Below are 17,883 nucleotides of genomic sequence, written 5' to 3' on the forward strand. Positions count from 1 at the left end.
TTTTACTCTTTAGATACCTCTCTTTGGTCGGTGCCATAACCAAAAATATTTTAAAAAGTCATAAATCATTGATGGATTTGATCGTTACTTGATGGAAATTCATTTTATGTAACAATAAAACACTGAAAACTTTGTTTTCAAAACTTCCTCAAAATTTATTTTAAATTCTTATCACTACAGCTGTTTCGGCTGATTGCCTTTCTCAAGTGATCTGTTTTTGGCATGGGTTTACACTTTATAATCTCTAATGAAATAGGTTGAGGAGGGGAGAACTGTTTGTCTCTAGCTAGTCATTCAGAATTATATCCGTGTTTTTTAATTTGTTGATTTCCATAGATTCTAACAAAGATAGCTTAAGGCCTTTATTTTGAATGTGGAGAATTTTAAATTCATCATTAAAAGAATGATTATGATCTAGAAGGTGAAGTACGTATGTAGAATCTGTTTTTCTATTATTGAAAGCCCTTTTATGTTCTGCTATTCGTTTATTAAAATTTCTACCCGTTTGACCAATGTAAGTTTTTGGGCAGTCGCCACATTTAAGTTTGTACACACAACTGTGTAAGTGTTTTTTATGTTGGCTCTTGTTTTTAATATATTTGCCTAAGTTGTTATTTGTTCTGAAAGCTGGTGTTATTCCTTTCTTTTTTATGTGTTTGGCTATTTTTGTATTGGATTTTTTGTATGTTTCACAGGAACTAACAGGCAACTCGACCAATTTTTATTGTATATTAATTCTCTTCATAGTCGTATTGAATTTACAATAGAAACAGAACAAAATCAATCCATAAATTTTTTAGATTTAAAAAATTTAAAGTTAGTATGTTACATAGATTAACAGAAATTCCGATGTCAAAATACAATTTTGAGACAGAATTAAATATCATTAAACAAATAGCAGTAAAAATGGATACAACGAACAAACAATTCTAACAAATCTAAAACTACACAAGAAAGCCCTGAACTTAGTATTTCCACCACCAGAGAAAAAACCCAGTACCTTCTGCTCGATTACATATACAGGCAAAATATCAACAAAAATAGCCAAACACATAAAAAAGAAAGGAATAACACCAGCTTTCAGAACAAATAACAACCTAGGCAAATATATTAAAAACAACAAGAGCCAACATAAAAAACACTTACACAGTGGTGTGTACAAACTTAAATGTGGCGGCTAAAAACTTACATTGGTCAAACGGGTAGAAATTTTAATAAACGAATAGCAGAACATAAAAGGGCTTTCAATAATAGAAAAACGGATTCTACATACGCACTTCACCTTCTAGATCATAATCATTCTTTTAATGACGAATTTAAAATTCTCCACATTCAAAATAAAAGCCTTAAGCTATCTTTGTTAGAATCTATGGAAATCAACAAATTAAAAAACACGGATATAATTCTGAATGACCAGCTTGAGACAAACAGTTCTCCCCTCCTTAACCTATTTCATTAGAGACTATAAAGTGTAAACCCATGCCAAAAACAGATCACTTGAGAAAGGCAATCAGCCGAAACAGCTGTAGTAATAAGAATTTAAAATAAATTTTGTAGAATTTTTGAAAACAAAGTTTTCAGTGTTTTATTGTTACAAGTCATAAATCATTAAAAGTGCAAAAAAAGGGTTGAAAAATTCGAAAGTCCGCCATTTTGTTTTTTCGGTGAAAATGTTTCATTGTAGTTTCGACCATAGCCAATTCGATACAGAATATGAAACCATTTTGTTTTTTTACTTTCGGATGATTTATTACCAAGAAATGATCGATACTCGTCAACAAATCGGACTAGTTTGGGCAGCCATTTTAAGAGCCGCCATTTAAAAAAAAAAGGAAAAAATATTTGTCAAGTAGTTTAATGTATTTACTTTCTCCTGTAAAAGTTTCATTTTCAAATATTTTTTCTACTATAAATAAAATTATTTAAAAAAAAGCACGGATTTTGGAGGAATCAGTCTTAATTCTTTCGCTACGGGCCAAGTATCGGTTGCGCGTTGCTCATGGCGCCGGGAAAATTTTGCACTTCGCGATCGAGACGGTCACTTAGTAGTTTACATTCTTTATATTGAAGTGGTTGAATCGTTTTTCGTTTGTTGTAGTTTGTTTATATTCGTTTTAGCGAAGTAGTGGAATTTTTTTTCGTAAACCTTCAAAAAAACTGTATTCAGAAAGTACGGCGCTAGGGTGGGTGATGTGCTGCCTTGTATGTACGGCATCAGTATGGTGTATTTGTGGATCGTAACGTGCATGAACGATACTAGTAAGCAAGATGTAAATACTTAAAAATGTACGGTGACAGAACCTGAATGATGGAGATTAATTTGCGTAATAGTACGGCGCTCGCTCATCAAAGCTGCAAATGAAAATCGTACTTTTAGGAGAACAGTATCGAAAGGGATAAGAGTCCAGCTATACCCATTTCTACTAAATATTAAAACTAAGATGAGGGCTGCTTAATTTGTTTTACTTTCGTTTTTTTCTTTCACGTTTCTATTACTAATGATTTAGGTCCCATATAGAAAAATTTCAGATCCAAAATTATTCAATATCTTACGTGTATCTTTATAATTTAAGTTTATTAGTATTATTTTCTAATTTTTCCATTGTTGTTGTTCATTGCCTTATTTATAAGTGTGTGTAAGGATCAAATAAGTAAGTAGTTAAAACAATTACTACCTATAATACAATCTTGTCAGTCATACATTATAATTTCATAGAATTACAGTCAATCATACTCTATCATCAATTTCATCTACTTAACAAACACAATTGAAGGTTTATTTTAATTGCTTTTATTAAAAAGAGTTGAGATGATTTTGTTGTAAATAGTGTTTGCTATTGTCAATAGTGCAATTGAAATTTTATAAAATAAAATGTTTTTCTTGTGAAGAAATATGTGAATATAGATTTTTATTTAGTTCAAACTTGATACGGTAAATAGTATTTATTTCTTGATATATTGTAATCTAATTTGTGATATTGGAATGTTCTAACAATATTTTGATCATTGATAGATATATTCAATTAGGTGGCTTTTGGCCTATTCCACTACAACCTTTTTAGATCTATTATGGTCCTCTAACTCTACCCTTCTCTAACCTAAAACTAGATTATATTCTCTAGCTTGACCCTTTTTAAAAGGTCCAATAACTTCGAGACTGAACCTTCCATGTAGCTCTCTTCAGGTGGCTTTTCTTGTCCTAATATAAAGAACCGCACATTTGCCAAGCTGTCACACTGACACAATGTGCTCTGCTGGTTCTTCTTCTAGGTGACAGAATCTGCATAGGTCATAATCTGTCAATTCCATCAGCTTCAACTACCTATTCAGCTTACAGTGCTCTGTTAGCACACCTACTATGGCTTTTACTATGTTCTAGTGATGTAACGAATATTTGCATATTTTTGCATATTCGCATTCGCGAAATTTGTGCGAATGTTTTGCGAATATGAATATAAGAAAAAAAAATAATTTGAAGATTAGGAGATTAGGTCAATAAAATAAAAATCTATTCACTTCTCAGTTTTTATATTAAGAAAACTTTATTTTACAAGCTTAGAAAACTAAAAAATAGAAAACAAAAAATAAATGATGCAATGTAAACAAACAAAAACAAATTATTCTCTGAAACTGTTATTATCCTGAAATTTCTAATTTTAGACAATCATCTTGAAAAAGCTACGAATTATTCAACTACAAACCAAAAATAATAGTCTATGTGTTTTTATAAAAACGAACATAAACAGCCTGTTATTTGCTTAAAGATCTTTTTTAAAAATATTAATTTTGTGTTAACAAAAATACTGCTCTCTCTTATTAAAAAATAACAATTCTCTGTTTTACTTATTCTTCAAGTTTATTTTGAACAATAAGTAAAAACAGAGAACTGTTATTTTTTAATAATTAAAATTTAATAGAGGATTATTAAACTTTAGAACTAAAAGCTTCGGCGTCGTTTCTCCTTCAAGTATCGAGTTTCGATGTGGCGTATAAAGAAGTCTAGCGCCACTAAACAAGTACTCGCTCGGGACACTTGTTGGTGGTATAACTAAATATTGCCGTACTACAGGGAAAAGAAGATTGTACCTTCCCTTGTTCAGTTTCCACCATGTTAGAGGGTCGACGGCACCTGCCACACGTTTTTCCGATGAGTATTCTGTGACAGGTTTACTGATGAAAAGATAGACAGGGTTTTGAAATCTAGGAAGACGCATGTCATCTTTTTCACTATCACTCGTATCCATCAGTAAACTCATCGTTTCTGTTAAGGACAGACTGTTGTGAGTTTCGTTATCGTCCGATTCATTATTTAATCTGACACGCTTTGCATTCGGGTAAAGTGAATTGGAAGATAGGTCGGTTTGATTGTCTCTGAACAAATCCAAAATATGCTCTATGACAAGCTCTTTAGCCGAAGTATTTTTAAAAAAATTTGCTTTATATCTTGGGTCAATGAAGATCGCCGTGGCAAAAAAAAATTCATTCTTTAAACCCGAAAACTTGCGAATGAGCCCGTCTTTTATGAAGGTAATCGTATCACCAATATGTTCATCGGATGAATCAAGATCATGAACAACTTTTTCTAGAGTGGCGATTAAGGAAATTACAGAAGAAATAGAAACATCGACAGCACTTAACTCTCTCTGGTTACTTCTTCAAATGGTCTTAGTAAACCGATAAGGTTTTCAACAATCATCCACTTTTCAAAGCCAGTTGGGGAATTTTATTATTTGCCGAAGCGTACAGACATAATGATTGACTTGAAAAATACCCTCCAACATATAAAAAGTGCTGTTCCACCTCGTAGCTCATTCTTGGATAATCTTAAGAGGTTTTTGATTAAGCCTTTTTTGTATATTGGTCAGCTCATCTTGGTCAGCAGTCGAATGATGAAAATGGTTGCCATCTTTTTGCATTTTGTTGTGTCAGCCACGACAGAATCTTGAGCCTTCATTACTGCTTTCAACACGTATTGAATCTTGTGAGAAGCACAGTCAATATGTTCAACATTTAATATGTTTTACACCTTTTTCATATTAGCACCTGCATCGCGATCTACACATTTCACTTTTTCTTTGGGTATTTCCCAAAACGACAAGATGTCTTCAAGTTTGTGAGCAATATTTTCTCCGGTGTGGCGGTCTTCATTAAACACTTCTGCTTTCAACACTATCATTTTCCCTTCAAATTCTTTTGTGATCCCATGAGAAGTTAAACTCAGCAATGAAACTCCAGAACAATTATCAGACCAAATGTCGGTAGTAAATTATAATTTTTCGAAGGATTTCAGTAATTCCAGAATTTTCTGACTTACTTTGCCAAATAATTTATCGCATATAAATGAAGTGAAATACTGACGCGACTTTAAATTATAAGACGGACACAAATGCTTAATAAGTCTTACGAATCCAACACTTTCCACGAAACTAAATGGCAATCCCACCAACGCAACCATTTCACTTATAGAATTATCCACTGCCAATGACTTCAAACAATTATTATCCCACTGTTTCGTTTTATCGACAAATTCTTGAAGCAATATTTGTTTCATGGCAGATTTAGTACCCTGATGGGAAGATGATGCCTGTTCAAGTGACAGAAGCAATTTGTTTTCGACAAGTTGCTTCTTTCACTTCTGTCATTGACAGAAGCAACACTCTTTTAACTTAGAAAACTCGGTTTTATGCAATGCCTTTAAATGATTTCTCATGGTCGTTGTAGTTCTTCCTTTTCTCGAATATTCTTTCTTACGCAGCTTGCATTTAGCTCGTTCATTATCGCAAGGTGGTGTAAAACAAGTCCATATTTCACTATAATTTGATTTACCCATGTTAATTCGCTAACCACACTTTAATTATAAAATTCGCTTGTATTTGTGCACGAGCAGAGTAGGGCGAGTAGAGTGACACTTTAGTCATACACACACACACACATATATATATATATATATATATATATATATATATATATATATATATATATATATATATATATATATATATATATATATATATCCGTAAAATAGTTTCGAAACAAATTCAGATTTCTGCTTTAATCTGAACCTTCTAAAAATTGCAAGGTATAACAGACGTTGATAAAGATGTTAATAGGGGAATCTAAAATTTGCATTCCACGACATGTCTATCAACTAAGCAGAAATCCTTAACGAATTTGTTTCTTGTACTCATACAGAGACCGAATAGAATCTAATAGAATAGAATAGATCCGAATAAAATGAAAAAGACAGCAAAGATTTGATTTCACGCACAAAGCGTCTATGTATCTGTTGATACGTATTTCGACTTAATAAGTCTCATCAGAACAGTTATTCATAGGCATTCTCAATGTGAAAAATAAATCTTTTCTGTCTTAAGAAGCAACAATAAAATGGCTTCGTTATGGACGCAATAGCGACATCTTATAGAAAAATCCGTAAAATAGTTTCGAAACAAATACAGATTTCTGCTTTAATCTGAACCTTCTAAAAATTGCAAGGTATAACAGACGTTGATAAAGATGTTAATAGAGACATGGGGAATCTAAAATTTGCATTCCACGACATGTCTATCAACTAAGCAGAAATCCTTAACGAATTTGTTTCTTGTACTCATACAGAGTAGATCCGAATAAAATGAAAAAGACAGCAAAGATTTGATTTCACGCACAAAGCGTATATGTATCTGTTGATACGTATTTCGACTTAATAAGTCTCATCAGAACAGTTATTCATAGGCGTTCTCAACGTGAAAAATAAATCTTTTCTGTCTTAAATTATTATGATGTCTATTCTGTTATACCTTGTATCTTTATCAACGTCTGTTATACCTTGCAATTTTTAGAAGGTTCAGATTAAAGCAGAAATCTGAATTTGTTTCGAAACTATTTTACGGATTTTTCTATCAGATGTCGCTATTGCGTCCATAACGAAGCCATTTTATTGTTGCTTCTTAAGACAGAAAAGATTTATTTTTCACATTGAGAATGCCTATGAATAACTGTTCTGATGAGACTTATTAAGTCGAAATACGTATCAACAGATACATAGACGCTTTGTGCGTGAAATCAAATCTTTGCTGTCTTTTTCATTTTATTCGGATCTACTCTGTATGAGTACAAGAAACAAATTCGTTGTTGAACGAACAAATGAACTGTTTTTCCTTTACTATTCCAAAGATTTGTGAGCTACCCACTTCCTTTTAGCTGTTCTTGCAACGCCCCAGAAGGGTTTCAGTCCAACGAATGGCATTGCTGCGCATTGTTTGCCAATTTCATCTACTTTTTCATTGCTTTTATGACCCTTATTCCCAGGTACCCAGGCTACCATAACCTTGCTACAGTCTCCTAGTTTATTTAGGACACCCACACAATCCCATACTAGCTTAGAATTGACCTATGCAGAATTGAGTATTTGATATATTTCTGACGGCGGGATTTTGATTGGAGGGTGGAGCGGACGATATTTTCTTTATGAGATTTCTCCATGTCGTAGGTAACCAGATCGGACAAGAGATGAAAGTTTTTATTGGGGGTTAAGTATTGTCTTTATTGTCTGTGATGCCTTTAATGTAAGGAAGAAAAGCTTTCATATGAGGTCCGAGTCTTTGGGTTGAGATTGAGTGGGAGATTGATGCCTGTGAATGCTTCTATTGAGGTGATTTTTGCGGTAATTGTTTTTGATGAGGACTTGTTTTAAACTAAATAGCTCAGCGGGTCTACTTGCATCATCGCAAGGGCGCAAGGGTATTAATGACTGAATTAATTTATGAAGGTGAATGATGAGAGTTTGCAAGAGTAACGATGCAAGTAACGATTGTGTGGGTGGGTTTTCGATACACAGAGTGATGAAAACCTTTGGGATTGGTTTTGCTTAATGATAACGTCGAGAAACGATAGGAATGATTCATTTTCCACGTCCATCGTGAACTGGACACTGAATGAATATGGACCATTCAGATGGATCTGAAAAGACACCAAAGCATCCCTTCCGTGTGGCCAAATGACGAATGTATCGTCAGCATATCGTAGCCAACGTGTGGGTTTGAGCATTAATGTGAAAAGTACTCGAGTATCGAAGCATTCCAGAAAGATATTGGTCATTACTGGAGATAATGGGAAGCCCATTGGAGCACCATTTATTTGTCTGTAGATTTGATTTTGGAAGATAAAATAAGTGTTGGACATACAATGTTTAATGAGATATAAGTGGTCTTGCTGGATACTGTATTTAGTTTTTAGAACGTTTAGAGTTTCGTCTAGAGGAATTTTTGTAAAGAGTGAAACGATATTGAAACTTACTAGGATGTCTGACGGTGAGATAGGGTATTGTTTAAGAATGACACTGACAATGGGACGTAGAGGTATATCGAGTTTGTGAATTTTGGGTAGGCCATATGTTCGAGGTGTTCTGAAAGAAAAAAGTCTTTGTATGAGCCAATGTTTAAATTTATGGACTAGGACATAATTGAGTATGACTTAATTGTTCACAATTTGTAACATTGCACCTAGTTTCTTACAAGTGTTTATTCTTGTTAGCGGTGGTCTGCTAGTGGGTTTGTTTCGGTAAACTCTTGTATGACACTTGCCATTTCGCTTACTAGGCTAACGTGCAACTCATTGTTATCCTGCTGTGTATTATGAGGTTGAGTTTTTTATAAGGTAATTTTAGGAATTTGTTCATGAATTTCATTGGGGACTTTATCTACAGCTACTTCTTGATTATGTATATATCTCCCGTTCGATTTCGCTTCTGATGGTATGGCGTCTAGTCTGTGGGATTATTATTTATTAATAGAATGTTTAAAAATCTTAAGGAATATAATTATTTTTACTAAAATCTGGTTTTCTGTCGCTTTATTAGAATTATATGGAGTTCCCTAACACATCATAAATATTTTATGCTAATTAATTTCCATTTTACACCAATTTTATTTAAAATTGTTACAAAAATATATATAGTATGAATGTATTCTATACACACATTGTAACAATATATAATCTTTTATTATTTATTATCTTTATCGGTAAAGTATTCCTTTGGATTCATGCCAGCTAAATGCTTTTGGCAAACAGTAATATTAACTAACAATATTTATTTTTTAGATACGTGTAGAATGTTTGTAATTAATCAGTAATTACCAGCAACAATGTTCAATTTATTTAACGGAATTCTATCGTCATCTGGTTCGGGATACATACCGGAAATGGAACAGAAAATAAGTCAATTAGAGAGAGGTACACTGGTAACAAAGTACTCGTGGAGAAAGAGGCCAGAACGAAAGACATTGGCCATCAGAAGAGAAACCAAACAACTAATTTGGACAAGGCCAGCTTCAACTTCCAAACCTGCTATCGATGGTGCTGTTAACTTGTATGAAGTTAAAGAAATTAGACCAGGTACTTTATCCAAAGATTTCGAAAAATGGCCTGAAGAATCAAAAAAGCTGGAGAATAAATGTTTTGTTGTGTATTACGGAACTGAATTTAATCTTAGGGCTCTAAGTATTTCTGGTAAGTAACTGATTTTAAAATGTTTTCTTTTTCTTTTATGTTTTGTTTAGTCAGTGGTATTATATTGTTTATTGTCATATAAACCATGCTCATCTACCCAAGCTGAGACCGTGCCGGTCTCAGCTTGGGTAGAGGAGGGACCCTGAATTAAGTAGGGGTCCTTCAGCACTTTGCGCAAGACAGACTGGGCGGGGAAGTCCTCAACCCCGACACGGCGCGTCCCAATGGCTGATAGGGGAGTTCCTGTAGATATACAGGACAGGTACGAATAAGGCTTAGCCAAATAAGTACCCGCGGATCAACTGAGGACATGACATTAGGCAGCAGTAATGTCATTACTGGATTAAGGCTGTGGGAAAATAAAAAAAAATAAAAAATCCTGTAGGCTTAATTCTAGATACTCACAGGCGCCACTCACATTACGAGTCAATCGGTTGTGACACTGCGATGGGGAAGGCAACGGGAAACCACCCCATAAATAGTCCCTAGTTCATTCATCATGGTTAATGTAAACCAATTTGGAGAAGATACTGATCATGGACTTCGGATACCAAGATCCGGCAGGGGAGGAAGAACACAAAAATGTAAGGCTTCCCAGGTCGTCAACCCACGAAATCCTTACCAATATTTAAACACTAATAAAGATAAAGTGTGCACGTGGAACGTTCAAAAAATCTGTACTTGGAATGTTCGAAGTATGTTTGAAGGGGGAAAGATACACAACACCATTCAAGAAATGAAAAGACTAAATATCGACGTGATGGGAATCAGCGAGATGAGATGGCCAGGCTCGGGACAGTGCTGTGTGGATGAGCATATGGTATACTATGCGGGAAACGACAAACCACATCACTGGAATGGCGTAGCATTGATTCTGAGCAAAAAGGTCGCTGGGGCTGTGATCAGCGTGATACCTCTCTCTGACAGGGTCATTCTGATGAAGCTGCAAGGCAGACCCGTTAATACGAACATCATTCAAATTTACGCTCCAACATCAGAAAAACCAGAAGAGGATATCGAGGAGTTCTACGCAATTGTACAAAAAGCACTAAAATACACCAAGAAGAACGAGCTAACCATCATCATGGGTGATTTCAATGCCAAAGTTGGCAAAAGCAGTGTAGAAGACATCGTCGGACAACACGGCTTAGGCGAGAAAAACGAAAGAGGAGACCGACTCATACAATTTTGCCGGGAAGAAGATTTTACCATTGCTAACACGTGGTTTAAACTTCCCTCGAGACGACTTTATACGTGGAAGTCACCTGCAGATACAGCCAGCAATATCATCAGAAACCAGATAGACTTTATTCTCATTAACAAAAGATTCAAGAACAGCTTGACTTCGGCGAAGACCTACCCAGGAGCAGACGTCTCATCGGACCACAACCCATTAGTGGGCCAGATAGAACTCAAACTAAAGAAACTCATCAAAAATAAACCTAAACAGAACCTGGATTATGACACTCTAAAAGACCCCGTAGTTCGTCAAAACGTGAGAGATACAATGAGACAAAAACTAGAAACGGCTCAACAACAAGAACAGAGTGTAGAACAAAAATGGAGTTATATCAAAGACGTCATGCTGAATGCGGGAAAAGAACATCTGAGAAAGAAAAAAAGAGTAAAAAATAAAGAATGGATGACTGATGACATTCTACAGATGATGGAACAAAGAAGATTAATGAAAAACAGGGACGCGAAGAAATACCAAGAAACCAACCAGACAATTAAAAAAGAAATACGAAGAGCCAAGGAGACATGGATGCAAGAAAAATGTAAAATAATCGAGGAGCTCCAAGAGAAACACGATCATATAAATATCCACCGAAGGATTCGTGAAGCCACTGGTCAATACAAGAGGAGAAACACACACCTCCTCATAAATAAAGACGGTAATCTGGCGACGACAGTGAATGAGAAGTTGGTTACCTGGAAAATATATATCGAAGAACTTTTCTGGGACGACCGCGGCAACCTTCCGGAAATAAATTGCATGACAGGGCCGTCAATTCTAGAAAGCGACGTAAAGGCTGCTTTACAACAGTCTAAGAATGGTAAGGCTACAGGTCCGGACGAAATACCCGTTGAACTTATTAAGGTGATGAGTGAAGTGAGCACGAAGGAGTTAACTGAACTGTTCAACGCCATATACGATTCAGGTAATATCCCAGAGGAATGGCTATTGTCAACATTTGTAACGCTACCAAAAAAACGATCTGCGAAAACGTGCGAAGATTTCCGAACTATCAGTCTTATGAGTCATGCACTTAAAATTTTTCTTAAAATCATACATGCCAGAATTTACAAGAAATGCGAAGAAAATGTCGGTGAAATGCAATTCGGATTCCGCAATTCTATGGGTACACGTGAAGCACTTTTCACCTTACAAGTCCTACTTCAGAGATGCCGCGATGTCAGTTGTGATGTCTATATTTGTTTTATTGACTACGCCAAGGCATTTGACCGTTGTCAGCACCAGAAGATGGTCACCGCACTACAAAGAGTTGGATTGGATGAGAAGGACATTCGGATCATCATGAATTTATACTGGAACCAGCGTGCTCAAGTCAAGGTCGAAGACCAGCTGACCGACCAAGTGAAGATCATGCGAGGAGTAAGACAAGGATGTGTGCTATCGCCGACTCTTTTCAATATATACTCTGAGGAGATTTTTAATGAAGCCCTCACAAACCTAGACATGGGAATCCGAGTGAACGGTGAATACATTAATAATATCCGCTACGCCGATGACACTGTGTTACTAGCAACCAGCCTAAATGATCTGCAGGCCTTACTAGACCGAGTGCGAACTGTGAGCGTAACATACGGACTGAACCTTAATATTAAGAAAACTAAATTCATGGTTGTCAGCCGTACAAATTTAGATCCCGGGGCACTAATGGCAGGTAGCGAAGAGATCCAGAGAGTCGACAGATTCACTTACCTCGGAACTACCCTCAACGTACAATGGGACTACGCTCAAGAGATTAGATCCAGAATTGAAATGGCACGGTCTACATTTATTAAGTTGAGATCCTTGCTGTGCTGCAGTGATCTCAGTTTGGGAACCAAGATGCGAATAGTGAGGTGCTACGTTCTTCCAGTGTTACTGTATGGAGTTGAAGCCTGGACACTGACGCAAGCCACTGAAAAACGAATCGAAGCCTTCGAGATGTGGATATACAGAAGGATACTAAAAATATCTTATGTGGACCATGTCACCAACGTTGAGGTCCTACAGCGCATGTCAAAAGAAAAAGAAGTGCTTAATTTAATTAAACAACGCAAGCTTGAGTACCTCGGCCACGTGATGCGGAACGAAGAAAAATATCGAATTCTTCAACTTGTTATGCAGGGTAAAGTATTTGGCAGAAGAGAACCGGGACGCCGTCGTATCTCGTGGTTGAAAAATCTCCGACAATGGTTTGGGATGACCTCAGCGGAGCTGTTTCGCAGAGCAGTGAACAAAACCATGATAGCCTTCATGATCGCCAACATCCGGACCGGATAAGGCACTGAAGAAGAAGAAGATTGTCATAAGCAAATGTGTTGCGATTTTTTTATTTATACAGACCTTCGTATTGTTCATATTACTATGTAAATTATGAAGTTCTTCGTTAATTTATTATATCTTCTGGATGGTTCTAACCACAGATGTCATATCCAGATTCTTGTAAAAGTCATCGTTTTTCACGTATCACTATAATATTGATTAGAGTTTTGTTCTAGTACTTCTGGATGATCTCTTAATGTATTAATTGTGATTATATTATACAGAAAAGGTAAATTTTTTGATTAATTTTTATTTATTTTTTAGCTTTTTCTGAAGCAGAGTGTTCACTTTGGTTGACAGGATTAAAATATTTAGTTGAAGATACTATAAAGGCACCCTATCCTTTACATATTCAAAGCTGGCTACGAAGAGAGTTTTATGGTATGGAGAGTCCGAGAGAAACGTAAGTATCAAAAGATTTATATACATTTATGATTCAACTTATGAACGTGACGAACGTGTAAGAATTAATCAACATACATGTAAACTAACATTAATCTGTTTAAAAATTGCTAGAAAGCTGTATATCCCAAGCGAAGATAAATTAGAGACAATGAGGAGCTTATTATATTTATCATTGGAACATTATGTATAGTTGCCACCGTGGACCTTTACCAGTGTAGTCGTGGTTACTGGTCCTACTTAAAACTATAATGTTGTACTTTGGTATACATGTAATGTGAAATTGAATTGTGTATGTTATATATTTTCGAGCCTTTGACTATTGCGCTGTCCAAAAAATTTACAAAAATAAGTCACCACCATTTTTTTTCACAAACATGGCTGGTATCATTTGGAATTCCATTATATAAATCGATTACCCCGTGTATTTTTTATATTTAGAAATAAGTATAAGAAATTATATTTAGAAGTGGCTTATATAAAATCTTTTTTTTTTTCTAATTTATTGATTTACAAGATTTACTGGTTCTATTTTTCTATAGAATAGGTTTGCCCTATTCTTTTTAGTTTCTTTTGGAAATGTTGCGATCCCACCATAAGGAGTTCAGACATCCTACAATTTTACGTCCCTGATTAATTCGGTGTTTAATTTCGGTTTCTCCCAAGCCGTTCTTATCAATGAATGCACCTAAATATTTAAATTTTTCCACTTGCTGATTTCCACGTCCTCGTCTATCAACACTTCAAACCTTGCATCTGAATTGATAACTAAATATTCTGTTTTCTTCACGCTGACTTGTAACCCCCATTTTACATATTCTCTGTATAGACGCTTTATCATAAATTCTAGATCATAACAATCTTGAGCTAGGACGACTTGGTCATCCGCAAAGTTCAGGGAGAACAGTACGTCATTTCCTATGGGGATTCCCATTCCCTGGCAGGAAAAATAAATCTGGATAATATGCCTAACTTTTCTAACGAGAAATTCTAAATAAACTTACCATGCTAATTATGTGTATACTACCAAAAATATTAAACTTCCGAAACTACCGAAAAAATGCTTAAACATCGTTGAATTTAATCTCTAATAAATCCGATGTAATGGCACTTTGCTGCATAAATGATGCCCATTCACATAAACTCATTAAATTTACCAGTAGCAATTGTTAACAGTATATGCTCAAAAAATTATTAATTGATTATTATTGTTCAATACATATGTGATTATTACGATTATTAATTAAATTACCTACACGCACATGCCATTTATGTAAAATACAAATTCTAGTTTTTTTACCTACATGCATGAAAAAGTTAATAATTTTTGAGTGTTTATTTCTTGAGTAAAATTCATGTAAAATTTTGGCAGAACGCATCGCCTTTGTTTGTTTCACAGCAGTATATAATTTTTGGTATAAATTCAACATTGTTGTTCAGTTGTTAATTAGATAATTAAAATGCATATAGACATATACGGTAAAGAGACAGTGATACTCTTAGTATATGCACCAACAGACGATTCCTCGAGAGTAGAAAAAGAAAATTTCACGGAACAACTTCAACACCAAATAGAAATAACCAAGAAGAACGTGGCGATAATTATAACAGGAGACCTTAACGGCAGAACCGGAAGGAAATAAAACGATAAAGTAGTGGGGAAATTTGGAGAGGATGAACAAAACGATAACGGAGAACGTCTGATTGAATTATGCGATCTAAACAACCTAATCAAAATCAAATACAAAAAATCACCAACGGATTCTTCAGACATAAAAATATTCATAAATATACATGTACAATATACAAATATACCACAATAAAGATAAAAGATGTGAGAGTCAGAAGAGCAGCAGAATGTGTAACTGACTATAAACTACTGACAGCAAAAATGGGAATTAATTGGAAACCTAACAAGACATCCTCTACAGAAGAACCGTTGAACACTGTAAGATAAAAACAATACAATATATAACTACTCCAAGAACAATCAATAAGAGAACTATACAACGTCTAGACCAAAAATTAATAGAATTCAGATACGGCAACATCGAAGAAATATACGAGCATATAAAGGCGAGTATAAAACAAGCGAAATGGAATGGAATCTTGGTCCTTGAATGCGACATCATTGAAAAAACTGGAATCATTCGAGCTGTGGGTGTATAGAAGAATTCTGAAAATATCGTGTACAGAACACGTCACAAACAAAGAGGTTCTGAGAAGGATGAATAAAGAAATAGAAATTTTAAATACAATTAAAACAAGAAAATTGGAATATCTCGAACATATTACACCTTGCTCCAACTGATTATGCAGGGAAAGATCCAAGGAAAGAGAAGCAAAGTTTATAAAGTTTATAAAGAATATAGAGAAAAAGATGAAAGACAAGTGAAAAAACAAATAACACACCAAAAGAATGAAGAATGGGAAACAACCTGCTGAAATATTGAAACATATGTAGGAGGTACAAGAACTTCGGACTCATGGAAAGTACTGAGAGGTACTTGAAACAAAACAAAAGAAAAAATTAAATTGGTAATAAAAAGGACAAAGAGTAGAAGGACTATTAGAAGGAACTGTTAACAGAACAAAGACCACAATTCATTGGAAAAGCAAATAGGCGAAGACGAAGCAGATTCCCACAACAAGAAATAGAAATAACAGATAGGAAAATAAGAATGGACATAAAAGGAATCAAAAATAAGAAAGCACCGGGACCTGGAGGCATCTCACTAGAGTTTATAAAGACAGCTCAAAAAAATTACACCAGATGATAAAATGGATATTTCAGAAAGCCATAAATGGAGAACAGTTCCCAAAAGATTGGACGGAGGCATATATGACATCTATATTTAAGAAAGGAGATAGAAAACGATGCGAAAACTACAGAGTAATGAGCGTAATATTATCAATAGGAAGATTATATGGGAATATACTGCGAGAAAAGATAGAGCAAGCGATAAAAGGCAAACTCGGGGAGGACCAGGCAGGTTTCACGGCAGGAAGATCATGCATAGACACATATACACACTGAAACAACTGTTAGAAAAGAAACATGAATCCTTTCTACAACAGAAAGAATCTAAAATTGTGTTTGATCCCAATCCAAGAGTTATTTTTTCTGTTAGCGCCAACGTATGGAGTTATAAAAAACAAATATTCATCTGAAGAACATGGACACCAAAATTTTATCCCAAATTGCACTAAAATATGGAATTGTCCAAATTATAGAAGAAAACTTCTCTGTAAATGTTTTCCACTTCATCCAATCCAAAAACAATCTAACTTATCTTCGTTATCCAGCTTTATATTTTCTGATAAGTTTTTTTCATGTTTTCAAATTTGTTCCCACGCATAAAATTATAGAACATAAATGATCCCAGACAGACAAGGGTGGAGGCAAAAAATAAAGGAGGCCAAGGCTCATTTTGGGCTGTAGTGCCGTAGAAGAGAGATAAATGATCTGACCTTACCTTGAAAATTAAACATGTTGTATTTTACAGTATTTGGTTTATTTAACTTTTTCTCAAACTCTGTATATAACCATAAAATTGTACTAATACCACATTAATTATTTGTTAAAGAATTTATCACTAGTGTATTTATGTTTCCATTTTTAGAATAACCTTAAAAGATCTGAAATCGTTTTTTCCTAAAAAATTACCAAATAACAAATTAAGAGAAATTTTCAATGAGTTTGATACTAGGAAAAAGGCCGAGATAGGATTTGACGATTTTACCAGTTTGTATCAAAAGATGATATTGGAAGAAAGTGTAAGTATAACATTACACAATATGTGGTTGCTTTGTTGAATGGAGATAAATGGTAGGTTATTTCTTGGTGAATACTAATACTACCTAATAAGTTGTTTGTGACCATTACAATCTGATTCACATTGATCAGTCAGCAATTTTTCTTTCCACTAAATTAATACTACGAAATTTAAAACAAATGACAAACCTACCGTTTTCTTTAAACACTACCAATTTATTACACAAATCACTGCACTGTACTCTGCTTTTCACTTAAATGGCTTCCTTCTGTTGATTATGTAGAGAATATTTGGAAACAAAAATAATTGAAGTATGTACTGATTATACTGACTAGAAATAATACTGACTGTGGTTTTTTGTGTTGAAGGAAAGTTAATATTTTCCTCTGTCCCTTAAATTTAACTTATTATTCTCTCTAGAGTTTGTAAATTATTGGCTATTATTACGGTGTCATCAGCATACCTAATATTTTTAATTAGAAACTCATTCCCTTTATGCCTGCTGTAAACGTTAAATAATAGAAGTGACGTTTACTCAAATTTGATAAATATTATATCTCGTTGGCGCATGTTTTCATTTCTGAGAATATCCTTTGGTTTATCATGTTTAACCCTATCGAAGGCTTTGTTGTAGTCTATGAA

At 34.6% G+C, this 17,883-nt stretch overlaps 1 protein-coding gene across 3 annotated transcripts in view; it reads left to right on the forward strand.

Moving 5' to 3' along the window:
- The window catches only part of LOC140450190 (1-phosphatidylinositol 4,5-bisphosphate phosphodiesterase gamma-1-like), a 196,276-nt gene that overhangs the window by 11,398 nt on the left and 166,995 nt on the right, over positions 1-17,883 (forward strand). For all 3 annotated transcript variants that reach the window (XR_011951982.1, XM_072543651.1, XM_072543649.1), the window contains exons 2-4: positions 9,100-9,507; positions 13,328-13,466; positions 17,089-17,242. Coding sequence is in view for 2 of the 3 variants with exons in the window: in XM_072543651.1 (XP_072399752.1) it covers positions 9,144-9,507; positions 13,328-13,466; positions 17,089-17,242 (657 nt within the window). In the remaining variant the exon portion in view is untranslated. The remainder of the gene's footprint in view (positions 1-9,099; positions 9,508-13,327; positions 13,467-17,088; positions 17,243-17,883) is intronic.

Source organism: Diabrotica undecimpunctata, chromosome 9, assembly GCF_040954645.1.
Source record: "Diabrotica undecimpunctata isolate CICGRU chromosome 9, icDiaUnde3, whole genome shotgun sequence".
Lineage (NCBI taxonomy): Eukaryota > Metazoa > Arthropoda > Insecta > Coleoptera > Chrysomelidae > Diabrotica > Diabrotica undecimpunctata.